General features: G+C 35.9%; 1 protein-coding gene across 3 annotated transcripts in view; it reads right to left on the reverse strand.

Annotated features, from left to right (window-relative positions):
* Nucleotides 1-392: 392 nt before the first annotated feature.
* LOC123554180 (signal peptidase complex subunit 2-like) overlaps nt 393-17,146 on the reverse strand; it is a 44,703-nt gene continuing 27,949 nt past the window's right edge. For all 3 annotated transcript variants that reach the window (XM_053548350.1, XM_045344137.2, XM_053548349.1), the window contains 4 exons: nt 15,013-15,099; nt 14,294-14,454; nt 8,948-9,082; nt 393-5,784 (listed from right to left, as the gene is read on the reverse strand). In XM_053548350.1, the coding sequence (XP_053404325.1) occupies nt 5,601-5,784; nt 8,948-9,082; nt 14,294-14,454; nt 15,013-15,099 (567 nt within the window). In that variant the 3' untranslated portion in view covers nt 393-5,600. The remainder of the gene's footprint in view (nt 5,785-8,947; nt 9,083-14,293; nt 14,455-15,012; nt 15,100-17,146) is intronic.

Consider the following 17,146-nt stretch of genomic DNA (forward strand, 5'->3'; position numbering starts at 1 on the left):
ATATTTTTTGCTTTGTCATAACATACGCTGTTACTGGCTCGTTTAGTTTCTGATAGGTCGATTTGCAGAACAGAAACACATGAAAAATCGACAGACTGGAACCCAGGCTACTATTGACCAAGTTTAATGAAGATCCACTCAGCAGTTCAAGGGGAAATTCATTTAAAGATATTTTTATTTTTAACTCTCATAGTCCCATGTATTATACCAGATTATATCAGATTAAGCCAAACGCCCTTTTTTGAACAAATCTAAAAGAGCTGTACCGAGCCTCTTCCATATATCAAATGGAGACAATGGCCAGTCCCACCTACATGAGCAAAACAATGCAATCCTCCTTGAAAGAGGCATAAATCATTGATAACTAGGGCTCAGAATAAAATCTCAACAAATTTTACAGTTTTACACATTTATTAAAATAATTTGATTTGTGAATTCAATGTAAATGCAGACTAGACAATACATGATTCAGAGCCAAAACAATCACATAAACATGTTGCTTCAGAAATCAGTATATCTTAATGAAAACAAATCAAAATGAACCAGATGTGATTATATGTTACACATGTATTATAAAGATGTAATTATTCTTCGTTTTTTCTAGAAAAAGTCCACGAGTGACATTCTTATTTTGCAAAAATTAAATGTACCGGTACATTCTCCTTACAAATATCTATGTTCTATGCACAGGTATGACACCTGTTTTTTTAGTCTTTCTGACATATTTAAATGAACAACAGCTGTTTATAAAACTCAAATGCCCTCCATTATTTTCTTTTGGGAAAAAATGGATATATAATTGTTGTATGCTGTGGCCTTGACCAAAGCCCTAAAAAACAATACAGGTCATCTGCTGACTACATGCAACCACCCTATACGGTTGTTAGCCAAAGTGTTCTTAAATTATTTAGCTTAAACCAGTTTCTTGAGGTCACTGTAGTCTTGATGACTCCCATAAAAATACGGTTCACCCTCTGCCCACAGGCAATCATCCTATGAAGTTTGTTAACTCTATGCCAAAGCAGTCTGTAGTTACACAGCAGAAATTGTGTTCAGTCTTGGGAATGATATGTCCTTGACCTTTGACCTACTAACCCCCAAAACAACAGGACCATCTAATGGCCAAAGGCAAACATCCTATGAAGTTTGACAACTGTAGGCTAAAGCATTCTATAGCTACTTAGTGGAAACTGTTTTCTGTCTTGAGGTCACTGTAGCTTTGACCTTTGGCCTACTGACCCCATAACAACAAAGGTCATCTACTGACTGCAAGTCATCAACCTCTGAAGACTATTGTAAGGCCAAGCATTCTCTAGTTACTGACAGGAAACTGAATGATCTACCATTATCAATGAGCAAAGCAATACACACCCTCTACTTTGAAGAAAGGCATAAATACATACATCTTCTAAGGGACAATGACACAGACAAACTATATACAAATGAAAATATTTTAGTAATATTACTTTGTTTGTTTGCTTTGGGTTTAATGCCGTTTTTCAACAGTATTTAAGTCATGTAATGGCGGGCAGTTAACCTAACCAGTGTTCCTGGATTCTGTACCAGTACAAACCTGTTCTCCACAAGTAACTGCAAACTTCCCCACATGAATTACCAGAGGTGGAGGACGAATGATGTCAGACAAAATGTCTTTTATCAAATCGTCACGGAGAACATACGCACCGCCTGGGGATCGAACTCGCGACCCCGCGATCCGTAGACCAATGCTCTCCCTACTGTGCTAAGCGGGCATGTAATATTACATATTGCCATGTCATGTGTAAAACTCTAACAAACTGAATGTATTTTTTTACTTAAATATGCACAGGTCACTTTTTTGTGACTGGTGTCAATAAATGTTCTATTTTAGTGGATACAAACTAACTATCAGCCTATGCATGGCTGTGTCTATGTATGCTTTTTCTACATTCCTCAAATGTAAATGTAGTTTTTGTATTAGCACATAACTCTCAATACACTGAAATTGCATACTGAGTATACATAACTGAATGGAAATTACTTTCATTATGGGTCCACTACTATAAGAATGTACCTCTACAACTGCTTTTATGTATCTTCCATTCACAAGATTGTGCTGGAAAATTATCTTTTAAACAGATCTTTTAATATCTCTTCTCTCACACAGATCATAACACTTGCCTATCATTAAATACAATGACCAAGTTAAAATAATAATGCTGATAGACCTTGCTTTAGTATTCCAATCACAAGTAGATTTTATCAAATATAATTGTTAAATTACCTCAACTCATTTTAATACTAAATATCACATAAGCTCAAAGGCTTTTGCCGTAACCATACAAAATGGACATAAAAAGAAAATAAAAAGGTTTAGTAAAATATCCTAACCAAGTTTATTCATATAAAGCTTTGAATGTAGGACAAAAAATACAACAGTAAAAACACAAAGATGACCACTACCTGACATAATAACAAAACAAGACATCATTTACACTTACCAATTATGAATGCAAAATTAATACAATAAAAAAGATCAAAACATACTGCAATAATTGAAAAATGAAACCAGTCGTAAAATGGCTCCTATATTCCTCTCAGGTAGGGGTATTCCTCTGTTACTCTGTGGTAGAGGTTGTAAATGTTGCCAGGTTCTATTTTATATTGATGAAGCTCAATATATTCTAATGCATTTAATACAGGACATCTTTACCAGAATGAAAATATCTGAATTTCATAGTTGAGACATTTACTTTTAAGATATTAAAGGCACCTGCCTCCAGATTTTGCTAAAAATGATCTTTCTTTCGAAGAAAGAAACTAAAGTTTGGTAATATTATGAACACAAAATATGAATTTTTGTTTCAAAACTATTCTAAAAATGCTAAATCAAGAAAAAAAAAACAAGAGCACCGCCTTGCAGGTGCTGACGCTCATCTGATTTTTTTGTATAATAGAAAAATTGTCCTACTCACGATTTTCTAAGTCCAAAAAGGGCCACAATTCTTGCAAAAAGCAGGATGGAGTTATGTTTCTTGATGTACAGAGTCAGCTTATGATGGTGAACAACTGTTGCAAGTTTCAAAGCAACAGCTTTGATAGTTTAGGAGAAAAGTTTACCTAAACAAAAAACTTAACCAATAAATCTGATATTTTCTAAGTCCAAAAGGGGCCATAATTCTTGCAAAAAGCAGGACAGAGTTACGTTTCTTGCTGTACATGGTCAGCTTATGATGGTGAACAGGTGTTGCAAGTTTTAAAGCAATAGCTTTGATAGTTTATGAGAAAAACTGACCTAAACATAAAACTCAACCAAGAAATCTGATTTTCTAAGTCCAAAAGGTGCAATAATTCTTGAAAAAAGCAGGATGGAGTTATGTTTCTTGATGTACAAGGTCAGCTTATGATGGTGAACAAGTGTTGCTTGTTTCAAAGCAATAGCTTTGATAGTTTATGAGAAAAGTTGACCTAAACATAAAACTTAACCAAGAAATCTGATATTTTCTAAGTCCAAAAGGGGCCATAATTCTTGCAAAAAGCAGGATGGAGTTATGTTTCTTGCTGTACAGAGTCAGCTATTGATGGTGAACAAGTGTTGCAAGTTTCAAAGCAATACCTTTGATAGTTTAGGAGAAAAGCTGACCTAAACATAAAACTTAACCAGGCAATGCCGAGGCCGACGCTGACGCTGATCAAGTGATGACAATAACTCATCATTTTTAAAAAAAAAAATCAGATGAGCTAAAAATGACTGGGAATCTAACCCGAGCTGCCACTGCAATAAATAAACTTCCGCTGTTGTTACCAATGCCGCTATGGAGGATTAAGTGTTCATTACAAGTTAAATATAGATATTTAAAATCAAGGCAGTTTATCTTGAGTAAAGTGTTACAATCATAAACAAGAGGGTCATGATGACCCTGGATCGCTCACCTGAGTAATATGAGCTACATGTTTCAAATGTCAAACTGATGATAAAATATTAAGAAAGTCAGTAGGTCACATTCATGGTCAATGAAATTCAGTTTTACGATTGGTGTGCAAAACTGTGTATATCATCAAAATTTCAAGGCTGTATCTTTAAAAACAAGAAAGTAGGTCAAGGTCACAGTCAAGTGACATCATATTACTTTGGGTCATCAGGTAATTATAATTAAACAGTCTATGAAATAGGTTCAAGTGATTTTTTAAGTATTTTTCCTATATAACTCAGTGACCCCAGGGTGGGGCCTCTTTAACCCCAGGGGCATAATTTGAACAATTTTGGTAGAGGACTACTAGACAATGCATCATGTCAAATATCAAAAGCCTAGGTCTTACAGTTTCAGACAAGAAGATTTTTAAAGTTTTTTCCTATATAAGTCTATATAAAACTTGGGACCCCCAGGGCAGGGCCTCTTTTCACCCCAGGGGTACAATTTGAACAATTTTGGTTGAGGACCATAAGACAACGCTACAAACCAAATATCAAATGTCTTTTGATTGAGGACCATAAGACAATGCTACAAACCAAATATCAAAGGTCTAAGTGTTGTGGTTTCAGATAAGAAGATTTTTAAACTTTTTTCCCTATATAAGTCTATGTAAAACTTGGGACACCCGGGGTGGGGCCATATTTGACCCTGGGGGATAATTTGAACAATCTTGGTTGAGGACCACTAGATGATGCTACATACCAAATATCAAAGCCCTAGGCCGTGTGGTTTTGTACAAGAAAATTTTCAAAGTTTTCCCTATATAAGTCTATATAAACCATGTGACCCATGGGGCGGGGCCATATTTGACCCTAGGGGGATAATTTGAACAATTTTGGTAGAGGACCACTAGATGATGCTACACACCAGATATGAAATCCCTAGGCCCTGTGGTTTTGGACGAAGATTTTTAAACTTTTTCCTTTCGGTTGCCATGGCAACCAGAGTTCTGCATGGAATTCAATTCTTTGAACAATTTTGAAAGGGGGTCACCCAAGGATCATTCCTGTGAAGTTTGTGCAATTCTGCCAAGTGCTTTGCAAGAAGAAGATTTTTTTAGAAAATGTTGACGGACACACGACGGATGACTGATGACGGACGACTGACGATGGACGACGGACATTGAGCGGTCACAAAAGCTCACCATGAGCCTTTGGCTCAGGTGAGCTAAAAAGTAGTAAAAACAATTAATTCTCATGTGTTTCTATAACATAAAGTCTGTCAGTAATTAAGTTGCAAATATTCTTAAGAAATATAGCATTAATTTCCAGATATCTAAATAAATTCCTTTTTTGTTGTTGTCGAACGATCTGGAGGCCAGTGCCTTTAAGAGTAGGAATACATTTTACTGAAATCTTTAAATAATTTCCATTTCTTCAATGCTTCATACCCTAAAACGCAAGTGCTACATTGAAAAATTCTGAACTGTAAAAAATTTATTTTACTAGTATCTCAAATTGTTAATAAAATATTTACAGATCTGTCAAAATATTTCTACAATCCTGCAAACTTTCACACAAATATGGCAATGTCAGAACATTATTTTTCTTCCAAAAACTGAATATCTGCCTTAAGAATGTTTTATAGATAACCTGAACACAAACTTGATGTTATATATAATGCATGTCAAACATGTTTGATATGAAGTCACTCTTTCTTGTCTGTGGCGATTCTATTCTGTAACATTCGTACTTCCGGTTCATATCTGTCTATACACAATGTTCCATTCTCATCAAAAAATTCGGCTACTGACTTTGTAATTTTTCCACTTCGAGATTTCCTTGAGGTGCCATCTATGAAATTCATGCTTAATGTGTACTTGTCGTCGTATCTGCGGGAAAAAAAATAACACAATATAAGTCACGAAAACAGAAACATAAACATTTTGAGAAATATGTTTGTTTGTTGTTTTTGTAAGTCAAATCCAACACAGTTTAGGACTTTAAGTTATATGGTGATTTTCTGATTGTCATGGTGAAGAAATGAACCCAAGTGATCCCACTAGCATAATTTCATGGTGAAGGAATGAACCCAAGTGATCCCACGAGCATTATTTCATGATGAAGGAATGAACCCAAGTGATCCCACGAGCATAATTTCATGGTGAAGGAATGAACCCAAGTGATCCCACGAGCATTATTTCATGGTGAAGGAATGAACCCAAGTGATCCCACGAGCATTATTTCCTGGTAAAGGAATGAACCCAAGTGATCCCACCAGCATTATTTCATGGTGAAAGAATGAACTCAAGTGATCCTACGGGCATTATTTCATGCACAGGTAAGCACCTGCGTCAATTTAACAAACCTTCTGCAGATCAGCTGAATGACTTCCTCTCTGAGCACCAGTCCATACAGACTGGCTAGTTGCTCTTAGTCAGTAACCTTGACTGCTCAGGCAGACAGAGACCCCTTAACAAATGTACTCACCATGGGCGAGTGTAGCATTCCAATTCAATTTTGCTCACATGGACGCAATCCCTTCTATAAATGAGACTTTTAGGACATTTGTGTCTTTCACATTGAAAATTAATACATAGACATCACAGTAAAGTTTTCCTAAATTATTGCATTTGTAAATATACTACATGTATATTGAGACAGGTTTTGTCAAGGCATGTGCAATAAAATGGGAAAAACACATTCAACCTCTGCATTTGAGTTTGGTTTCAATTCATTACTTAGGCTGATTCCCGAACTGCTTGCATCGGGAGTCAGACTGCACCCGAATTTATTGAGTGGTGAAGTCCTTAAAAATATCGTAATTACAGTCTAACCTGTACTAACGGTCACCTCCGATCAGCGGTCACCTCCGTTCAGCGGCCATTTTATGACGCCCCCGACGGATTTTCCTCTATTTTATCACTTTATTCAGCGGCCACCTGCCGTCCGCGGCCAGCGGCCACTGAAATTGCCTCCCGACCGCCGTATTTGACCCCTTTCAGCGGCCATTTTTCTTCCAAAACCAATTATTTTTAGGCAATAATCGCCGAAGATACCCGATTTTGAGAAGCACGTGGTTGCTAAGTTTCGCGGGACTTCACCACAGGAACGACAAAATGACATGAGCTTCTCAATTAAAACTGATAACCAATCCCCTTTTGTTATGATCAAATGGCCAGTAATTATCGGTAATTAGCGTGTCACACTGTCACCTCGTGTCAATTTTGTTGTTCACAGTTTGACCTCGGTTAAAGATAATACTCGATAACTAATTAGTAGCATAATATTTGTGAATTTTTTTATACTTCTGTCATCAAAATACTATTAAATTTATAAGAAATTAATTGTGTTTGAAAAAAAATATAAACCACTCTATCTTTTACGGAACGTAACGGCAATCTTAGATTTAGCGTAGACAATAAGCGCCGAGAGTAGCTTCCCTTACCAAAATGGCGAAAATTGTAAACAAACTTGTTTTGAAGTTGGAAAATTGTCTGTAACAATTTTTGTAGTAAAGAAAATACGCCGGAGTTTTAGATTGCTAAGAAGACCATTCGTATTGCGAAGGCAAATGCACGTCATTGTATCCTGGTAAAATAATAATGGAAAACCCAAAAAGAAACGGGCTTAAAGGCTATAGACTGGTCAGAAGTCTGAAAAATACATATACTGGCTGCACCTCCGGTCAGCGGTCACCTGGCTTTAGCGGCCAAATTGTCTGGTTCCCTTGGCTGGCTGCTTAAGACAGGTTAGACTGTATGGGTAGTGGGGACCATCAGAAAATCATAATCATGGGTAGTAGTTCTCATAACAAGAGCTGTCCGTAAGACAGCACACTTGACTTTTCTCAGTGCTTGATACTGAATTAGAGCTTTGCCAGTAAAAACTTTATAAAACTTTAACCAAAAAATTCTAAGTTAAAAAGGGGCATAACTCTGTCAAAATTCAATCAGAGTTATGGTGATTATTTCTCCTGGTGTAGACTTTGATAGTAAATAACTAGTTTAAGTTTCAAGTCAGAAGCTTTGATAGTAACAGAGATATTTGACTTTATCAAAAACTTTAACCAAACATTCTAAGTTTAAAAGGGGCATAATTCTGTCAAAATTCAAACCAGAGTTAAGGGGATAGTTTCTCCTGGTGTAGACTTTAAAAGTAAATAAGTATTTTAAGTTTCATGTCAATAGCTTTGATAGTACCAGAGATATTTGACTTTATCAAAAACTTCAACCAATGGTGATGGCGACGGCGCCGCCGAGGCGACTGCAATAGCTCTATTTTTTCTTCAAAAAGTCAAGCTAAAAATTCTTTATGGGTGGTGGGTTGATTGCAAAAATATTAAAGAAAATATGGGGGATGGATGTTTGACAACTTCTCTTAATCAATTACAGACATTAATTTTTCCTTCATTTTTAACTTTAAGTCGCTAGACGTGCACATGTGCAGAGACTGTGCTCACGCATGTGGAGAAGTTGGACTGCAGACAATGTCTGCAAATGGATGCAAAAGATTGACTTTGGACAGCTGGAGGGGAAGTTTTGAGGTATAGAATGAATTCAGGGCTATGTTATTTATAAGCCGTTTTGTCAATTTTTTACAGATCATTTTGATCTGTTATATGGAAGACATGAATGGAATGTGCTTATGGAAAATCAGGTGGGTAGGGTATAGGCATGTTTCTATGCCAACACATTTGACGTTTACCCAAAAACTTTTTGTTGGTTTTGAGATTTAGAAATTGAAAACGATAAATACTACCACTGTTGATTATAGCAATAGGCCTCTCCAAGTTTGGATTTCTGTTTTGTAAATTTATGGCAAACTTTGCAGTTTTTGAAGGAGACTTCCTCAGGGCATGTTTCAACCTTCTGTTTACCCACTGGGAAGCTTCCTTGCATGAACAATTTTACACACCAAGCAATGTTTTGAACTTTAAATGAAGAGGGGCAAATGACCATTGCTTTTATGGAATCATCAACACACAGCAGTAGCTTGGCTCACTTCTTTTTGAAGAGACGATCAAGAGGGTATTCACTACAATATTTCACTTACTTTTTCAATATGGAAGATAATTCCCATCTGTTATCTGGGTCGACTCCTGCCCTGTCTTTGTCTAGGGCTACCAGAAATATCCCCTTCTCCTTGTATGTTGTGTACACTGTTAACACACCCATCAGGAAAAAATAGCTTGATATGGTTAAGGAAAGACATGAAATTAACATGAAAATTTGACAAATTGCTATCCGATATCAAAATTAATGTGTTTTTGCTAGTGCAGTGTCATTGTGTATAAAGGAGATATATTATCACGCATTTCAAACAAATAGCATGTTGTCTACATTTTGTTTTTGTCTGCTTTCAACAGAGCAAGAATGGCTTTATTACTGCAAACACACTAGCTTTCTGAAAGCATTTTAGTTTTCTCAAAAAGAGGTGATACTTCATTCTTCTCCAATGCACTGGTTCTAATCCTGGTTCCTGCTTATGTAAACAATAAATATTCAAAATGAGAATAAAATATTCAGACGGCTTTGCAAGATGTAAATTGTATACTAGGCATAATTTTACAAAATTCCCCAAACTGTAGCAAATTGTTTGTTTTGGGATAAGCACCATTTTTCAACAGTTTTTCAATTATGCCAATGGCAGGAAAAAGTTAACCTTACCAGCTTTCCTGGATTCTGTACCAGTAAACCTATTCTCTCCAAGTAATTTCCAACTTATTCATACAAAATAGATGTACAGGATGAATAATTAAGACACAGTCAAAGTCTTCAAACAAACTGTCACAGAGATGGTTGTAACAATCCCAAGTTTCAGAGATCTGCGCTCTCCTTATTTCACTAAGTTGGCAGAGAACGCTGTTTTTCTACAGTATTTTAGTTATGTTACGGCGGGCAGTTAACCTAACCAGGGTTCCTGGATTCTGTACCAGTACAAACCTGTTCTCCGCAAGAAACTGCCAATTTCCCCACATTAATCATAGGTGGAGGACAAATTGTTAATGAACAAAATGTCTTTTATCAAATCATCATGGAGAACATACAGCCCACCCGAGGATCCAACACACAATCCTGCGATCCGTTGATCAGTGCTTTCACAACTGAAGTAGGCATTGAGCTAAGAAGGCTGGTTGTGTAGTCAATATTCCAACACATGATAATGAAATCATCAGCATGAAGAGGTATAATTGTTTAAGAGAAAAGGCTAAAAAATTCTTTGTTTAAGAAAATAACTGTACAGAGACTGTCTGGGTGATTAAATGAAGAACTATATGACTGATTTTCAAATTAATGAGGTTTTTTCTTTTCTCTTTTACCTTAAATCAGTTCAGTTCTAGAAAGTGTTTTGGGAATAAATTTGTGAAATTTAAGCTTAATGGCCCGAGCAGTTTTAAAATTATATTAAACTATATACCGTAATTGAGCCACACCATGAGAAAACCAAGATAGTGCATTTGCAACCAGCATGGATCCAGACCAGCCTGCACATCCGCTCAGTCTCGTCAGGATCCATGCAGTTCACTCTCAAAGCCTATTGCAATTAGAGAAACCGTTAGCGAACAGTATGGATCCTGATCAGACTGAGCGGATGTGCAGGCTGGTCTGGATCCACGCTGGTCACAAATGAACTATGTTGGTTTTCTCATGGTGTGGCTCATATATCTGAATTTGCCTGTGCACCAAAAACGTAACATTTTACTTGAAGGCTTGTTTACAACTGCCCTTTATTTCTTCAATGCAAGTTCTATTGTTTAAGCATTCATCTTTTATGTAGCTTAAACCTTTTACATTTTAAGCAGAATACTTTTTTTCATTAATTACATGTACTGTAGATACCCATGTATAATGCGCACCCGTGTATAATGCACACCCCGATTTTAGCCCAAAATCCTGGGAAAAAAACATTTTTGGTCAATTTTTAGGTGGATGGAAAACGAAAGTAGAGTTTACATCGACAATGGTAATAAATTTTACCTCCGCGGCGGAGAGCAGCATTGGTCTCGTGGTACTATCGATTTTTGTTTTCTCGAAAATAAAACCAGTAAAATATTGTTATATTTGTTGTTCTTTCTTTTTTAATTAAATATTTTGAATAAATAGAAAGCAACTGTTTCAGTATTTTGGAATGGTATCTTTCAAAATGACATGAGCTTCTCAATTCAAACCGATAACAAAAGGTGCGATAGTCTTTTTGTTACGATGAAATAGCCATTAATTACCGGCAATTAGCCTGTCAACTCGTGTCAGTTTTGTTGTTCACAGTTTGATCTCGGTTAAAGATAATACTCGATCTTTAATTAGTATCATAATTTTTGTGATTTTTAAATATTTCTTTCATCAAAATACTTTTAAATTTGTATGAAATTAACTTTGTTTGAAAGAAAAATAAACCATTCGATCTTTTACAGAATGTAACGGCAATCTTAGATTTTAGCGGTTACAGTTAGCACGGAGAGTAGTTTCCCTTTACCAGAATGGCGAAAATCGGAAACAAAACTTGTTTACAAAACTTGTTTTGAAGTTGGAAAATCCTCTATACCTGTGTATAATGCGCACCCATGATTCGGGGGTGGTCCCGGGGGTAAAAAAAAACTGCACATTATACATGGGTATCTACGGTATATCTTATGATGACCATTTTTTCACATCATGTGATGGCATCCCCAGGGCCCTTTGCTGAATATAGTGAGAAAAAAAATATCATAATTTAAATGGTGAACACTACTTCATAACCTTCCAGCTTTTAAGACAAAATGTAGTCCCCTGTGCACCTGTCAGTTGATAAGTGTCTGATTTCTTTTATTTTTTATACAGAATGTTTTTTGTTTTTACTTTATTTTCCTGTAAAATTTTATTTTTATATAAAATTTGTGCAGAGTGGGATTTAAAAAAAAAAAACAATGTCCACAAATATTTGAATAAACATGCCTCAAACCATACACTTAGACCTATTATCGATCATAAGTAAAAAAAATTTGTCACACATACATTCACTATAGCATCTATATTCGATGAACTTATAAATCACAAGCTAAATATTTTCTGATTAGTATTTCTCAAAACTTTTCCCAAAGTTATTTACTTGTAATCTGAAGTATTTGCTATCATAAAACAAGAGCTGTCCGTAAGACAGCCCGCTCCACTATTTGGCAGTTTGACAGTAAAATGAATATAGTACGTTATCGGTTAATCGCATATCCATGATATTCGCATACGAACTTGAAGCACCGATCGATCCCTATATAATTACCTTTAAAGTTTTGCGCATAATTGCATTGAATTTTTAATCCGTCCCGCTTAATTGCATAAAACATTTGGCTAAAAGTCAACTAATTTGGTCGCAAACAGCGATAAAAATGATCAAAAGACGCTGACATTTTACTGTGAATTACTCTAGCCGATCAGCTGTTTCACGTCCCCTAGTGACAATCGGTGCGTGACAAATTCGTCAACGTGTGAATCACTCAGGTAAATTGGAAATTTAAATACGGTAAGTATGTACAGGTGACGTACTGTTACACTTTTAACATTCATTAAATAAAATAAAAGTTTCTGATATGAAATATAAAAAAAACAAACCCAAAACAAAACAACAAAAAAGATCACAATTTAGCGGCAGCGCGTTCCATACAACACATGCGATTCTCACACTTGTAGCAGTTCTTATGCTACACCGCTGATGATGTTCTACTTCCTTCTTATAATTAGGACAGTACTTTCGCTATCAATTCGTCGAAAATACTTCAACAGTATTGTCGTTTACAGCTTTATTTGTTTAAAACATACACAGGTATGATTAATCACTCCATTAGTGACACATTTTCCAATTAATGTTGCCGTATTGATTCAAAGTAATAACCATTGCTCCTAGAGCAGCCGAAGCATACCGAAACAGATGCCATACACGTGTATTCGGATAAACAAATAGCCCGGTTATTCGCATATTTTGCTTTGACAAATTGGGTATGCAAATAAGCGGACTCCACTGTATATGTCTCAATAGGAGACCTCTACTTCAAAAGGAAGATACATCAAGGGACATAATTCTGTCAAGAACACAAATTAGAGTTATTGGGATTGTTACCACACATGCAGATGATGATGGTAAAGATATATTTTGAGTTTCAAGTCATTATCTTATATAGTACCCAAGTTATGTCCAGAAAACAAAATTTGTTAAAAAATTTAAGTATGAAAGGGGCATAATTTGGTCAAAAATACAACTCAGAGTTATGGGGATTGTTACCATACATGCAGATGATGATGATAAAGATATGTTTTAAGTTTCAAGTCTTTATCTTATACTGCATTAAAGTTATATCCAGAAAGCGAAGATCGCAAAAAACACTTTGGGCATAATTCTGTCAAAAATACAATTAGTGTTATGGGGGTTGAAACCACACATGCAGATGATGATTATAAAGAAATATTTTCAATTTCAAGTCATCTTTTAAAGTACCAAAGATATGTCTATAAATGAACCTTTCCAAAAAATTTAGCATGAAAATAATTCAAGTATAACAACTTTGTGACCTTGACCTTGGGTATAATGGGCCCAGCCCCTGCACATATTTTGTTTGTCTGCTGAACAATGCTTATGTGAACTTACAGTAAGATATAAGCAATAGTAACAAAGATATGACAGAAAAACAAAGGCTGCCGAAAAACTTTAACCTTAAAATTAACCCAAGTATAACACCATGGTAACCTTGACCTTGGGTATAATGGGCCCAGCCCCTGTACATACTTTGTTTGTATGCTGGACAATATTTATGTAAAGTTACAGTAAGATATAAGCAATAGTAACAAAGCTATGACAGAAGAACAAGCTTTAACATTAAAAATAACCGAAGTATAACACCTTGGTGACCTTGACCTTGGGTATAATGGGCCCAGCCCACATACTTTGTTTGTATACTGGACAATGTTTATGTGAAGTTATAGCAAGATATAAGCAATAGTAACAAAGATATGACAGAAAAACAAAGGTTGGCGAAAAACTTTGACCTTAAAAATAACCTAAGTATAATACCTTGGTGACCTTGACCTTGGGTTATGGGTATAATGGGCCCAGCCCCTGTACATACTTCGTTTGTATACTGGACAATGCTTATGTGAAGTGTGAAGTTACAGTAAGATATAAGCATTAGTAACAAAGATATGACAGAAAAACAAAGGCTGACGAAAAACTTTAACCAAGAAAGGTCACGCCGACACCGACGCCGGGGCGAGTAAAATAGCCCCCCATTCTCCGAATAGTGGAGCTAGTAAAACTGACCATTTGAATTTTCAACCCCTATGTCAAACTTTGCCTCATTATTTTGCAATTCACCAATATGGCGCAGACTCCAGTGAAATACAAGATGAGTAGTTCCTCTGTGACAGTAAAGGATACGATAAGACACAAATGATAAGGACAGGTCGAGATTCTGGGAATGGATTGAAGTAGTCCCATATGAGGGCGAACATGGCAAATCCTACTGCAATGGTACATATAAACAGTCGTCCGTCCATCAAACTGTGGCTCTCCTTAAACCCAAACTTGTCCAACATCACCTGAAAAGTAATAACTGTTTTATTCAAATCACCCACACCAGGATAGAATATAGACATCTTTTATTGGCTGAAGGTGGGAATGGAAATATCTGACTTGAGGGTAGCTGTTAAGGCAGTAACAAGGCCCTGCTGAGTTACTACAACAGAGTTTCCCGAAAACCACATATTTCCATCTATACCTTCAACAAGTATTAGATTTAGTGCAGTCTGTATCAATAAATAGAAGAAATTAAGCAAAACAAATGCTTTTCTTGTAAGCACTACTTTATTATAGTAGCATGTGAATTTATGCATTCTTGACATAAATTACACCTTGTGAGTTATCTTACATTCTGGGGTGCATGACAAGCTTTTCAAGCACTGGCAAAAACAAGAAAATCCTGTCTGGCATGCAAGATATTATCGTCACATTTTGGTGAAATGACCAGAGAAACAATTTCTGTTCAACAAAAAAAGCATATTTTTCCGTCTTTGCTCCTTCTTTTGTTCTTAATTTAAAATTATAGTAAACTGCATTACCGTTTGAAAGAGAACACCTTTGAAAATCATTGTTTTTACCTTCTTAGCACCATCATCTAAAGCATTTTTCAAGGCAGCTGTGTCCCATTTGTCAATTTTGACTGGTTTCTCCTCAATGTTCTTCCACTGAAAGAGATACAACATACATAATGGTACCCCGTTCTACTTGAGGAGTAATACATTCTCAAAATGCAAGACTTTTGCACTAGCCATATGAAGCACACAGAATATATATTCAAAACCAGACAAAATTGATAGGTAGAAAGCCCTTTAAATGAAACAAAATTACAGAATGGAAATTAAATTTCACTGGTTGGACACAATACTGTCGTAAGTCCTTCTTAATTTAAAGGTAGTCAATCAGATTTAAGCAACATTTATGAGATTTTCAAGTTTTCATATTACTGTGTTACAGATTTATTTAAGGAACAAAGAGACCTATTAAACAGATACATATCATTCCTCATAAATGAGCCGCACCATGAGAAAACCAACATAGTGGCTTTGCGACTAGCATGGATCCAGACCAGCCAGCACATCCGTGCAGTCTGGTCAGGATCCATGCTGTTCACTTTCAAAGCCTATTGTAATTAGAGAAACTGTTAGCGAACAGCATGGATCCAGACCAGACTGCGCGGATGTGCAGGCTGGTCTGGATCCATGCTGGTTGCAAAGCCACTAAGTTGGTTTTCTCATGGCACGGCTCAAATAATGTTTACTCAATTAATACTAATGCTATAATAACTATATCTTGGATGGGAAACTCAAATTTTAAAAGTACTTCAAGTGAAAATCTTATATTAATGCACTCAGTGAACACAAAATTATTGAAGTTATTGTTTCGAACAAATCCAGTACAGGACCAAATTCTGAATAACCACCTTTAATATGAGTTACAACAGTACTGCTTTCAGTCCTCATAATAACTTCAAAATGAATCAAACTGAATCCTTAAAACTGAATCCTTCATCTTATTTTCCTCATTATTAATTCTATACACGGTCATAGCAGGACTACTGAAACTTTATAGTGCTCTTACTGACTCATAAAATGACAAATAAAGTGGTGCAACAGGCAGGTTTATTTTATTATCATGCCTATAGTTGCCTGAAAGTTAAATATGCATAATAAGCAGTTTCTTCAGCATTAGAAAAACTAAAGATATTCAAAATGCATTCAATATCATGCACATTCCCCACACCTTCCTCATAAAATAATACAATGTACGACCTAAGCAATCGTTAAGCAGAACAATCCTATTCTTGTAGTTAACTTGTCTGTATATTCCTTATTATAGAAAAAGTATCAGCTTACTGCTCCGCAAGTGACAAGAGCATTAACGCATTAACGATCTTAACAACTTGGTCGCGGAGGCCTCCTGTCATATGTTTCCGTTGTATAATATACTATGAAATAATAACAGAGCGCTAAGCAAGACAACTCTCTCCTGTAGCTGACCCCTTACTCTGACCAATATTACTGCACACACCACCAAACCTATACCTTTAGCACACTAAATTTCTAAAATGGACCAGTCCATCATTCATTCTGGGCAATACCATTTATGATTTGAAGGGGTATTCACTGAAAATCACTGAATGAATAGCGAACAGTGCAGACCATGATCAGCCTGCACGGATCTTGGTCTGCACTGGTCGCAAACTTAAGGCAGAATGACTTGCCGCCAGCAGGCTAAAGGTTAAGCTGTCAAACAAGGAAGAATTACAATGTTGCTTAAGTCAGGTGGAAATTAAAATGTCAATCTGGGAAGTTAATTCACAGACTGCTTATGGCCAGTGACTTCTTAATATAGGCAAAATATAGATATTTTATATATTGCTCCAAAGCTATATATTACCACAACTTGCGCTTTTATCACATGCAATTATATTACAAAATATATACTGGTAATACTAATAATATATATTGTTATACTGGACTGTATTTCTATCATGCAAAACTACTGTAACTGCATATAAACAAGAGGCAGATGTAGTTGTTCTTTATTGAGGTGACTATTACTAGACTAAGGCAAGCTGTGAAACATGTATTGATTACATGACTCAACAATAAAGTTACTGTAGAAAACGATGATTTTGCATGATAAACAAATTCAGTTATTTTGCAGATATTTATCCAAGCATATTCATTCTCTTGTAATTCACCCTGCAGT

This window comes from Mercenaria mercenaria, chromosome 7 (assembly GCF_021730395.1).
Source record: "Mercenaria mercenaria strain notata chromosome 7, MADL_Memer_1, whole genome shotgun sequence".
Lineage (NCBI taxonomy): Eukaryota > Metazoa > Mollusca > Bivalvia > Venerida > Veneridae > Mercenaria > Mercenaria mercenaria.